This window comes from Diabrotica virgifera, chromosome 3 (genome assembly GCF_917563875.1).
Source record: "Diabrotica virgifera virgifera chromosome 3, PGI_DIABVI_V3a".
In the NCBI taxonomy this organism is placed as follows: Eukaryota; Metazoa; Arthropoda; class Insecta; order Coleoptera; family Chrysomelidae; genus Diabrotica; species Diabrotica virgifera.
Genome location: NC_065445.1, coordinates 15093612 through 15107563, shown reverse-complemented (window position 1 = coordinate 15107563; position 13952 = coordinate 15093612). Strand labels below are relative to the sequence as shown.

Sequence of the window (13952 nt, the reverse complement as noted above, 5' to 3'; positions counted from 1 at the left end):
ATTGTGTTTAGTTTAACTCGACGCTTTTATTCACCCATTAGTGTTCCAGTGTTTAATACTGTAGCTAGCATCTTACGTAATTATTTTCTCACATAATAAACATGTTTTTAAATTTTTATTTTGAATTTTTAAAATTTTTTTTCACTTTCCGTTGGTTCGGATTTGCCGAAAGTTCGGATTTGCGGGGTTCGGATTTGCGGGGTTCTACTGTAATTTTTTAATAATTTTTTTGCCGAAAACTCCACAAGACGAGGTAAACAGTAGGTACCCTGGGCACCAAGTACTCCCAAAAATCACTTCCGATGTTATATTCGTCGTTAGTGGCCCCAAAACCCCCGAGTAATGATTTTTGACTAATTTTTAATGAATCTGCTGAAAACTCTACAAGACGAGGTACACAGTAGGTACCCTGGGCACCAGGTACTCCGGAGATCACTTTTGACATTATATTCGTTTTCAGCGACCCCAAAAACCCCCGAGTAACAAAATTGAACTCATTTCCGCCGCGCCGATAATTGACGAGTTCTGAATATTTTTTATTGGCTGTTTGAGATGCACTTTAAGAATGCATTTTTTGTATGCAGTTTTTCAATATTATATCATGGCTCCGGTTCACAAAGTTTCCTGGCGCATTCACGAATCGAATGCAAAAATAATTATTAAGATCCGTCTTGTCCTTTTTTTTTTCGGAGGTTCAGTGCTTTATTGCTTCGACTACAAGGAGAGTACTAAAAGTTAGTACCTACTCGGTTTTAGTGTCTCATACGAGTTACTATTAGCGCCGTGTAACTGAGCTTTTATTATTACTGGTATAGAATATACCAAAATATCTCTAAAAAGATATTAGACCAGTAACGATCTGTTTTTAGGTGGATGTGAGAGGTGGCATTCAGATTTTTGCGGATATAAACGCCCATTTATACATATCAGGGTCGTGTCCGTTCCGTGTTAAGACAGGGCCCGGCCCAAAAAAAAACAATATGTACTCTTATGAGCATATTTATACTTTGGCGTTTCCCGGACGGGGCCCGTCCGGGTCCGGTCTGAAATTAATCCCAGCCGATATTTTTGCTGTCGGCACTGGCGATGCACTAAAATGACACGGATCGCAGGGACTTGTATAAACACGATTTTATTGTTTTGTGAACGCGACTGCTGGAAAACAGACAAGCAATAGATATTATGAGGAGAGATCTTCTATCTAAGCCGAAATATTTTCAACTATCTTTTACACAGAGATATGTAATAACGTTTTCCTTTCTTATTCGGCCCGGTACGCACACTGCCACAACCCGGTTGTATGTAAATATTGCATTAAAAATACCTGGACTCAGTACTGACCCGGAACGGACACGGCCCGGGTATGTATAAATGGGCCTTAAAGTTAGGTGATAACTTCGTTAATAATAATTGAATTATGCTCCTTCTCAAATATGCCTGGAACATTAATAAAAAAAACTAAAATATTAAAAAATTTCAAAAAATTTCGTTTTTTTTTCTAATTTTTTTGCTTATAACTTAAAAACTATTCATTTTAGAACAAAGTCGTATAGAAATAAAACAAAGATAATTAAATTTTCTATCAGATGAGATTCATTAAAAATGTCTTAATTTATCACCCTTGCTTCAAAATAGCAATAAATATAAAATAAGGGGGCAAACAAGCCTGTCCTTATTCAGTGATTTTCCATCACTTAGGTTAAACTTGGAACCTTCCTAATTCGCTTAGAAAATTTCTGTAATGTGCTAAAACCGTACACCAAATTTCATTAAAATTGACTTACTACATTTTGCATAATAATTTTGCAATCTAAACTTTGTTAAAAAATTAAAATTTTTTAAAATCTTGCACAACAAAAACTAGGACATACAAAGATTTGTCAATTTTTTTTACATATAAAGAAGTACTCCACCTATCTAATTTACAGAATTGAAATCTGATTATTTAAGCAGCCTCAGCAATGTTTTAAAATTATAAACAATTTTTTGGCTTATAAACAAATTAGTGCTGTGGCCAGGAGGGGGTGCTGCGAGCTCCTTTATTTAGATGGACTTACCCAAGTTTTTTATGTATTTTGACCTGTAGAACACGAATTTTTTGGGTAACAGTTGATCCGGATGTCGATAAGATTGTTATAAACAAAAAACTTGAAGAATTACATAAAATCGATTTTTCGCAAAATAAAACATTTTTTTGTATTTCTTGGGTAATTCTAAGCAAAAAATGTTCTTACAAGTTTTTTCGTAGGATGCATAGTTTTTGAGATAAACGCGGTGGAACTTTCAAAAAATCGAGAAATTGCAATTTTTGAACGCGAATAAGTTTTGATTAAAAAATAAAATAGCAATTCTGCTGACAGCATTTGAAAGTTATAGTCATGTGAAAGTCAAATTATACCGGTTTTAATTATTTGCATTGCTAAAAATTAATTTTTTTATTATTAAACAAAGCTATTTGTTTATAAGCCAAAAAATTGTTTATAAATTTAAAACATTGCTGGGGCCCCTTAAATAATCCGATTTTAATTCTGTAAAGTGTATTAGATAGGTAGAGCACCTCTTTATATGTAAAAAAATTAGCCAACTTCTAAATGGTCTACTTTTTGTTCAGAAAGATTTTAAAAAATTTGAACTTTTTTAAAAACATTTAGATTGCAAATTTATTATGCAAAATTTATTAGGTCGATTTTAATGAAATTTTGTACACGATTTAAGTATGTTACAAAGAATTTCCTAAGCGAATTACTAAGGTTCTAAGTGCCACCAAAGTGGTTAAAAAATATTGAATAACAACAGACTTATTTTGCCGCCTTATTTTGTATTTATTGCTATATTGCAATTCTTTACATTTTTTACAAGACTTTTTTACCAGTCGTATATCATACAAAATTCAATTATCTTTATTTTATTTCTCTACGACTTTGTTCCAAAACGAATCGTTTTAAAGTTATAAGCAAAGAAAGCAGAAAAAAATCGATGTTTTTCGAAATATTTAAATATTTTAATTTTTTTATTAATGTTCCGGGCATATTTGAGAAGGAGCATAAGTCAATTATTATTACTGAAGGTGTCACCTAACTTTATCTTCAAAAATCAGAATGCCACCTCTCACATCCAAAAATAGACGTTTTTTCGCAGATCCTTACTGGTCTATATAGGCTAATAATAATATCGTAGTTCTTATCGTAAGGAGATCCTTTCGGATAGGCTCCAGTGCCAATTGCATCTTTAACCCTGTTTCACGTAACTAGTGTCTATGGACACTACCCCAGGGAGACCGACGGTTTTACGTGTCCTCTGAAGCACGGTAAACGGCTCGTATAAAAAGATATTATTACCTAGAACATGAAGCCCACTATGTTTTGAGAAACAGACTTCCTTCACTGCATGTTAGTTATCTCATTAATTCTGTAGGTTATTATTTTAGCATGAATTTAAGTTAATTTAAAAATTATAAAAATTATTAAGTTTATTTGGATTATTAGAAGTTGCAAATTATCAAAACATAAGGTAACTCAGCTTTTTGTAAGCATTTTAGCCCAGTGCAATTCACAGAAATACAGTGTTTTTGACAGTCACTGTAACTACTCTCTAATAATATAATTAAATGAAATAATAAATAAAAGATCCAAATTAATTACAATTATTTTTTAAAATTGTTCAGAACGAACGTTTTTGCTCCTATTAGACAATCTTCAGTGAATTTTCAAGTACATACTTACAAAATAACCTCAACGCCAATAGGGGAGTGCATTTAGATTTTCACTTCGGAAAAAATCAAACAAGATAAAACTTTTTGTAATTTCATTAAGAAATGTTTAATAAACAACATATCAAAAAGTTCTACTCGAGAAGTGGGTGCTTCATTTTTTATTAAACAAATGAACAGCGAAGTTAGATGTTTTTTAAATAACTTCGAAAATATAATTTTTAGAAAAAAACTGACTTGACTATTGAAAAACTCAGAAAATTTTACAAAAAAAACCTTATATAAAGATTTTTCTAAAATTAAATCTCTGGCTTCTGTAATTTTTTATTTATAACGCTAAAGTCACCCTTCTCACACACATTGGCGCACTGTAAACTAGCGTTGGAAGAAGTGTACGGTTGAGTTTTTTAAATGTAATTCTTTAACTAATAGATCAAAAGAAATTTTACAAATTGGACATGAAAGAAGATGAAATAAGCTATCTTATGGTTGCAATAAAAAGAAATAAAATGTATGGACATAAGTACGGTGTGGGCGGAAAGTGAGCCTTACATTAATTTTGTTTAAAATGATTTAAAAATGTGTAACTAATACAATTTTACTTATAAAACTCTCAAATTTGCACAACTTACCTCTCAATCAACTTACTAAACGATGTTTCATTTAAAAAAATCTCAAAAATTTAATTCAAATAATACGATGTCTCAAAAAATGTAATTTTTGAAAACTTCGTAGTTTTACAGAATTCCCACCATTTTAAGACGGTATTACTCAAGTTTGAATAAATCTAATACAATTTTTTTGCTATATTTTTAAAGCTTGGGATGTAATTTTAAAAAAACACTGAATTATTTTAGTTTAAAAATGAAATAAAGAATTTCTTTTTGAGAAAACTAAGAAAGATAACAAAAATGTAATACAAAAACCGAAAATTACCAGCTGAAAAAATGTATATACAGAGTGATCAAAACTTTTTTCTGTAAAACTTACCTAAAATACATTTATTAATAAGCTTCAACAATAATAAATGTTCAATAAAAATTTTTTTTTAGCTCATACAGTATGTCTGCGAAACTTGGAACGTATTGATAACTTTTTTAATATCAGTTTTACGAAAAAAAGTTGTTCTTTATGAAATACTCTGCATCGTATATAACATAAGATGCAACCATCAAATATCAAATTTTGTTAATTTTGTACGAGGTATGTCAAAAAATATGAATTTCACTCAAGAGTAAAGTACCTTTATATTTCACAATATCGAAAATTTTTATAAAGAAAACTTGTTTGGAATTAAAAACTATGTTCCAATATGTAATTATATCCTTCTAATCGAAAATTTGTTTTTTTTAATATTCTTTCTAATACATTTAAATTTTTAATATAATTTTGAAAATTATTTGTTTATCTTTTTTTTAAGAATGAAATTCCATATTTGTTTGATTGGATTCTACTTGTTTTTCATTTAAATATCCGCCATTTTGGATCCGCCATTTTGAAATTTAAATTTTTAATCTTTAATTCAGATTCAACAACCTGTTAAAAATAAAGACATACATGTTTTAGAAAAATGTTCTTTTTTATGTTCTTTTTAGAAAATCCGCATTTTGGATCCGCCATTTTATAGTTTATAATGTTAACATTTAAGTTAGGTTTATCAAAGCTCTCAAAAATAAATATAATATGTAGAAATAAATACATTTTGTAAAGAAATTATGATTTTACAACTATTTTTTAAGTTATCCGCCATTTTGGATCTGCCATTTTATAATTTAAATTATCAAAATTTGATTCAGGTTTAGCAACCTCTCAAAAATATCCACATATATGTAAACAAACACGTTTTATAAAAAAAATTCGGATTTTACAACTACTTTTTAAGGATTTTTAGGAAAAATCCGCCATTTTGAATCCGCCATTTTTAATTTGCAAATTTTAATGTCAGATTCGGGTTCAGCATAAGCAAAACTAAAATAAAAACATTTTTTATCAAAATAAAATGTTGAATTCACCCATATTCTTAACATTATTCATACAAAACAATTGTTATTGTTTAAACAATTAATAAACAATTAGCGGCGAAATTTGTGAGTAGAACTTTTTACTTTAACATATTTATAAACTAACAAAAAAAGTTTTAGAAAAATATAACCTTGTTTGATTTTTTCCGAAACATTGTATCTTTTCGTTCTAATTGCACTCCCCTACAAGCAGTGGGTGTGTTTACATTGCATTTTAGATACTTATATAGTATAAAATTAAACGACATGATGTCGATGAATAAAGATTTAACTTTCCGAGGACAGTATGACTCTACTAAAAAATACTATACACATGAGAGTTGGTCTACAGCCAACTGAGTTCATACATGCTGGGATCAATACCAAGAGGTCCGAAGGGACTGCCGTGACTTGGTCGCCATTTCATTCGTCGGTCCTTACGGCTATGGCCCACCGTGGCATTCAACGTGTTAAAGCTTTAAAAAGGGTTTATTTTAAAAGGAATCCTTGTGGAATTTGAAAAGGTAGTAAATGCTCGAAGGTCTAGTTTATTTTTATAGTAGTAACATCATGTTAAAGAGTAGTTACAGTGACTGTCTTTATAAATCCTTATTTTAAAAGATCTATGTTTTATATTTCATTCACAGACATGGATTAAATAAAGTGTATTTATTGCCTCAGCGTATGGTTTTTAAAGATTTAATTACTTTTTAATGTTATATTTTGCATGTTTATGTAATCTCAAACCTAAAAACAAATTTGCGAGTTACACCAAAAAGTTTTGTCATATAGTAGTCTGGGGGCTAGGACGGTTTCGTAGTAGATTAAAGTCCATATGATTTCAGAGTGTATTCATATGTATACGCAATATGTATAAGTATACGCAAAAGCAAGTCTGAAATTCGAATTCAGCGGGTCAAAATATATAAAGCGACATATCCATTTTGCGAGGTTACCGCACGCGGCCTGGCTCGCGAGGCAAACTTGGCATTTGCCTCGCGCGGCTCACCCTCATGATTTTATCTTAAATCAACTGGTGCCGCGCGCGGCACTTAGAGCGATCTCGTACAACCGTACAAGTAGCACCGTAATTAATTTAGTTAACCATGGATGTATTGCGTGCTGCTGCTTTTATCCTAATTCAAGAACTTTTAAAAAACAAAAACGTAAAAATAGCAACTCTTTACTTTCATAAAGTTAAATCAATGCACGGCAATTGTCAGGATCCATGATCACTTAAAAAATGCACTGACTGCATTTAGTCTTCTAAGATTTGTTTTTAAACCAAGAGGAGTAAACTAAAAAGACAGATTCACACCCAAGAAAGTCACTAGAAATATCACCAAATACATCTTCTTTTTGGGTTGACCATATCGGCCTTTGACGGTAATCCAATATTATACTATAGTAATACATCGCTAAGAAGTTCTAAAAACAACTGTTTTTTAAATAAAAACAGACTAAAAATCTAAAAATTAAAGGAATAATTCAGAAAATACAAACAATCGCTGATATAACTTAATTAACCTATGAAATGCCAATAGTGTCAAAATTTTATAAATGTCATTAGTGTCAAAGTTTGATAACAGTGGAGTAAACTTGCCTGATGTTGGACCGATTACAAACAAGCTTTACGGCGCGGGAAATTTGAATTACTTCTCTTGGTTTAAAAACAGACTATAGTCGACAGTAAACTAAACATGTCCAGACTCCTCCATACTTCGCGCGGCACTAACAACAAACATCTCTTGCCGAGGTTCCAAAGACCGACAAAATTTGGCTCGACTCGAACATCGTTCGAGATCGGCAGTGCTCGCTTTGCCGCGCATAACAGTGTGGTATCCACTTTCCGTGGCAACAACAACGAACATGCCGCGCGCGGCATCCTCGCAAAATGAATACGCCGCTTAAGAATACCGTGGACCTTGATCGGATACGAAACAACCCTGGTCCGTGGACTATAGTGTATAACATGGTATCTAACTATTTTATATAGAGATTTCAACCTAATGAACCGTGATAGTGTAACGTCAAAACGTCAAAAAGGTTTCCAAGCAAAGCAAAAGTTTGACGTCTGTCAATTGATTGTACACGTGATTTGTGTAATCATTTTTAATTTTATTTTGTTTTAACAATCATCTGCACATTTTTTCTAAAGACACAATCCTTGTTAGTCCCTACACAAAATCAAGGATTTACACACTACATAGTACTTACTGCGTTTCTTCAGATTCTTAACCAGTCCTATTTGGAAACATGGTGGAAAATATACTATGAGCATTGATTACAATCACGGGTACACAACACATTACCATTTTGTAAAAATTAAACATCCCACAAGCAATATATTCCAATTATAAAAAACGAAAACAAACACCACGTGTGAATTTTTGACAGATTTTTGCTTTGTTTGGAAACCTTTCCAGAGTAGCCAACATTGATTTGACGTCACGACTATCATATGGTCCATTTATAGTACCTAATCGAGATATTCTATGTCCTGATTGGTCTATTTGATTTCTATTTTAGGCGATGTACCGGCAACTGATGGAAGCCAAAAACAAAAACAAAATAGATCCTGAAATCACGTTACAATTTTTAAAATCAGCCGTTTACTATTTTCTTACCGATAAAGAAAATAGCCAAGGTCACCTCAAGGCCATCCAAAGCATCCTAGGATTTTCCTCTAACGAAATTTCGAGTATAGAACGCGCTAGACAAACCTAGCGATTTAAAAATAATTAGTGCCTAAATATAGTTATATATTTATTGAATTTAAATCTTTATGAAATTGTTAAGAGTTAAGTATTATTTAAAAAAATGTTTCTAAAAATATAAAACGTAGGTTATTTGCTTACTATTCGAAAAACGGAAATTAAATGTAAGGCAAGGGTTGCTAGGCCACCATTAACCTCGAATTTCAGGCAGCTACCTGCTACAAATTTCCCAAAAGACTCCTTAAAAGAACTACCGACATGAAATTCATCTGTTTTTTCAGTTTCACACGCTTCTCCACTCTGATCTACCATCTACCATACTCTATCCTCGCTCTCTCTCTCCCACACTATTTTCTCTCTCTCTCTCTCTTTCTTCCTCTCTATACCCGACTTTTGGACCTGGGCAAGCTGACTCAATAAGAGTTGCACATTTCCTCTCCCTTTTCCTCTATTGTGTTCTTTTAAATGGTAGCATCTCATCCACCATTTCCATGATTAATTATAGGCTGACTACCAGCTCCCTTTTCTATCGACTACCCATCCATTACATATTAACAGGGTGTGTGACAATGTTCGACATTTCTTCTTCTTCTTCTACGGTACTACAGCCCAAATTGAGCCTTGGCCTCCTTTACTTTTTGCCTCCACCCTTGCTGGTCTGTAGCTGCTCTTCTCCATACACGGACTCCTAAAAGGGCTTGTGCGTCGCTGTTTACTGTGTCTTCCCAGCGCTTTCTTAGCTTTCCAACCGGTCTTTTTCCCTGCATTCTAGCATTCAGTGCTCTTTTGGTAGCCTATCCTCTCCCATTCTTATCACATGTCCGGCCCATTGCAATCTTTGTATTCTAATGAAGTCTGACAGAAGTGCTTCCTTATAAAGTTGATAAAGTTCGTTGTTGTATCGACTTCTGAAGATTCCGTTTTCCCTTACAGGTCCTAGTATTCTCCTCAGTACTTTCCTTTCGAATGTGTCGAGTTTGTTTTTGGATGTTTCTTTCAGGACTCAGGCTTCACTGCCATAGCATGTTATTGGTCGAATTAAAGTTTTATAGATTCTCAAATGTTCGACATTTGTCAGTACAAAAATTGTCGTTTTCTACCTTACCGAATCTATTCTGAAATATCTGTCGAAGCTTTGTACGAAACTGAGAAAAGCATTCAACTAAACTATTATTACTGGTATATGCAAATCTGCATCAGATATTCAGATGACACAATAGTATTTGCGGACAACCTAGAAGATCTACAAGTCCTTATGACCAAAATCACGTAATACAGTCAAGAATATAGATCAATATAAACGTAAAGAAGACAAAGCTCATGATAATTAGAAAAAGATAACGTAAGGTCAACCAAACCCAGTAGAAAGAGTGGTTTACTACTATTACCTCGGCATCAAAATAAATGAAGAAATGGTTAACAATCAGGAGGTAAGAGCTTGCATTGAAAAAGTTAGATCCACCTTCAACTGGATGGGAACTTTCTTCAAGAGCCACAATCTCTCTCTTGGTATAAAAATAAGAATTCTGCAATGCAATGTCTACTGTATCCTTGTTTACCGTATCGGAAAATACTTACGATCCTGTAGACTTGCCGATTCACAAATGAGGAAGTCCTTAAAAAAATGAAGAAGAACCGAGAGGTACTGACCACCATTAAATCTCGAAATACATAATACTTCGGACACTTTCATCATCCAGCCTCAAAAGTCCACTGCTGAACATAGGCCTCCTCCCCTCGTTTCCAACCCCATCTATCCTGCGCCGCCCTCATCCAGTTTTTATTTACCTTTCTTAAGTCGTCAGTCCATCTTGTAGGCGGTCGATCGACGCTTCTCTTGTCTTCTCTTGGCCTCCATTCCAATAACCTCTTCGTTCATCGCCCATCTGTCATTCTGGCTACGTGTCCTGCCCATCTCCACTTCAACCTGGCTATCCTCTCGATGACGTCAGTCACCTTTGTTCTTCTCCTGATTTCTTCGTTTCTGATTTTGTCTCGCAGAGTTATTCCTAACATTGACCGCTCCATTCTTCTCTGCGTGACTCTTAGTTTGGTAGCCGAGGCTTTAGTTAAGGTAAGTGTTTCTGATCCGTACGTCAAGACTGGGAGGACGCACTGATCGAATACCTTTCTCTTTAGACATGTGGGTAACTCACTTTTAAAAGTTTCTCTCAGTTTTCCAAATGCTGCCCACCTCGGACACTTTATGCGAAATGAATCCAGATAAGCCCTCCTACAAGCCATCCTACCAGGAATAATATTTGGAAAGCTACTTCCAGGAAGAAGAGGAACATCCTGATTAAAGAACCTCCGAATCTGGTTCAACACAATATCTGTTAAGCTTTTTCGCGCAGATAAGATATGTAAAGATTGCCATGGGGATCGCCAACATTCATCACGGATAGGCACATCAAGAAGAAAAAGAACCTTACTGATCATGCCAACATAGTTCCTGCAGCATCTATATGTTCTATGAGCATCTACGTTAAGAAGTAATCCAAATTTTTAGCACATCTTGTAAACTACTAAGTCTTGGTAGACGCATGATTCTGTAGCCACACGACACACCCTTCCTGTCAGCGCGAGAGAGGTGCTTCTCTACCACTCTATTGGGACCTCCTCGTTTAACATCTGGATCAGGTAAAGGCCAAGGTCCTCCAAATCACTGCTATACATGCTCCCCTAATCATCCGTTTTATTCAGTCACATCTCTTTTGGAAACACTCACTTATGCACATTCGTATGTATTCACCTCCTTTTTCATGTTTTCTTGACGACGCATCAATCCATACATGCAACAAGCTCATGCCTCTTATCCATTCTTCGTCTTGGTCATATGTAGAGGACACACCTAACAAAAGCTCTTCATGTCATTTGCGATCCAAAATAGAGCGATCTATTAAGATTGCATGGTTCATGCCTATGGGCAGTCCAGCAGTAACTTCAACTGATCATTTGCCCTACTTTTATATCCGTTTAAAAATTAGATATTTTTAATAAGCTAAATCAACGTTTTTGGCTGTATTTGAATAATTACTTTTTATATTTTTTATATAGACTCATTTTTAGATAGTCAAATTATTTCAAGGCAATAACGGGAGCTACTTAACGGATATCATTTCTTACTTCATCTGAAACAGTCTATTTTTGTTAAAAATTTTCAATAAAGTTGCATCATGGCATTTAAAACTTGTTTTATTTCATTGAGAGAACTTGTATTGTCGAAGCGAAGATCGGTGGGATATGTGCATTTTATCAATGAAATTCGATATTTTTAAGATATTCCAGAAGCCGCTACAGATAAAATGTTTTAACAACCTATTAATCATTCAGAATTACTCGACGGATATTAGTACAGTTAAAATAATTAAGACGATAACCAGACAATAATGATTTAATGAGTGAAATTTAGTTTCTTTTCACTTTAATGACAACAAAAAGCAAGCCCATTAGCAGAACCCAATTAAAAATTATTTTCCACATCATATTTGAAACATTATTTGGTTGAAAAATCTCATTTTTGTTGGCAAAAAAAATACATTAATTTGTTTGGACTAAATTACAGTTGTGCTTATCTTAAAAAGGATATGTTACTATCAACTTTCACACATTATTGCCAAACTGAATTTTGTTATTTTGGGTGTAAATTTTTTCCACGGATCTCCGAGGGTACAATAAAATGATTTTCTGATGTTTAAAAATATAAAATGTATAAAGGGAGACAACATATCTGTTAGGGTACGAACATGCCACATGGGATGTGCGCGGTGTAGGTCGCGATGTTGGTCTACTTTTATAAATATTTTTAAATAATAAAAAATACAAGAGCTGTAACTTGTTACAGTAAAATGTTAAAAATAAACATACAATAGTAAGATGTATGCACAGTGGCGGTTTCTCCATAAGTGCACATGTGCACGTGAACCCCCAAAATTATTTTCACACGAACATTCATAGTATATAATATTTATCATTCTATAAATAACATTTTAATCTAACTATACAGTAATTGAAATTCGAAATAACAGATCCAAGGAGTTTATAAGTATCTAATAGGTAACATTTAATTATTTTTATTTTATTTCAAAGGAGAAAGTTCACGGATGCGAGGCCTTAGACAGAACCCCGCGTTCACCGCTCTCACAGTGGTTCCTATACCAATGACTTTTCATACGACAAAATACAACTCATCACCCACCCCGCTACCCGCTATAGTTTAGATGGCCACAAGTTTAGATGGCCACAGGATCACAAGTTGGATGTGATCTTATGGCATGATCTTTGGTGTTTTCAACGTGCACGGCACACGTATTTAAATTTTGCTTTCATGAAGTTCGAATTTCGGAACTATATTAAGAATGGAAGGATTTGTGGACGTAAATGTTAGCGTGGAATATTTAAAATCAATTAAATGTTCTTCATTATATTTAGAAGAAAAATTAAAAATGCCGAAACCAAATTTGTTAATTAAAAATGTACCAAAGTGCAAACGTCGGGATTATAAATGATTCTTTAAAATGGAGATTTGTGTAAAAACTTACAAATTGTGTAGGTATGAAGCACATATTTGGAGAAGAGGAAGCATAATGAATAAAATAGAAGATACGATTTTAACTATCCAGTTGTAATTCCAGATTGGAATGCTCCAATTATGTACTTGTTACGATGCCAGTGACAACTGCAGAAACAGAACGATGTCTCTCTGCATTGAAACGTATCAAAACTTTCCTTAGAATAGCTATGGACCAGGATCGATTAACTGCACTCGCAATGTTTTCAATAAAAAAAAATTATTCAAGAAATTCCAAATTTTACTGAATTTGTTTGTGAATAATTTATAATTAAATAAATTAAATAACTAAATTATAATTTTAAGTCAATAAAATACATTATTTATTGTAATTTTTAATAAGGTCCTTTGATTTTTACAATTTGAAGACACTCAAAAACCTTTACTTACGGAAATAGGGTCTCAAGGTCTTTTTATATGTTAACATTATGTGTGCACCCCCAATATTTTACACCAGGCGCCGCCACTGTGTATGCACATATTACGGATCAAGCCCATATAGTCGTCAAGAAACCATGAAAAAGGGGTCAGATAACATTCGAATGTGCATAAGTAAGTCCGGGTACTTTCCGAAATTTTTTAATTAATAATTTCTTGATTATGTCAGACATGTCTATAAAAAATATACATAAAGAAGCTACAATTTAAGTTTAAAATTAAATTTATTTGAGGTTTCGACTTTTACTTCGGGATTTTGATAAGGATTTTCAAAGTGGAAGTAGAAATGTCAAATAAATTTAATTAAATATTAAATAAAATTAGTAATTTGCTGATTTTTGGGGGGCTTTTTGGAACGAACCCAACCTGCTCCCACCCCTTAAGTCCGGCCCTGATTATATCCAGTAAATAAATTAATAATTTGCAAATACCTAAAATACAGGACAGCGCCATCTATCCACAAGTAGTTAAATGAAAAAAATCCGATCGAAAATTTGTCATTTTCATTATTTTTGCAG

The 13952-nt window shown here is 33.3% G+C and overlaps 1 protein-coding gene across 4 annotated transcripts in view; it reads left to right on the top strand.

The window, feature by feature from the left end:
- Positions 1 to 11615, top strand: part of LOC114327138 (protein quick-to-court) — an 80190-nt gene extending 68575 nt beyond the window's left edge. For all 4 annotated transcript variants that reach the window (XM_028275652.2, XM_050646336.1, XM_028275650.2 and 1 more), the window contains one exon: positions 8239 to 11615. In XM_028275652.2, the coding sequence (XP_028131453.1) occupies positions 8239 to 8436 (198 nt within the window). In that variant the 3' untranslated portion in view covers positions 8437 to 11615. The remainder of the gene's footprint in view (positions 1 to 8238) is intronic.
- The last annotated feature ends 2337 nt before the right edge of the window (positions 11616 to 13952 follow it).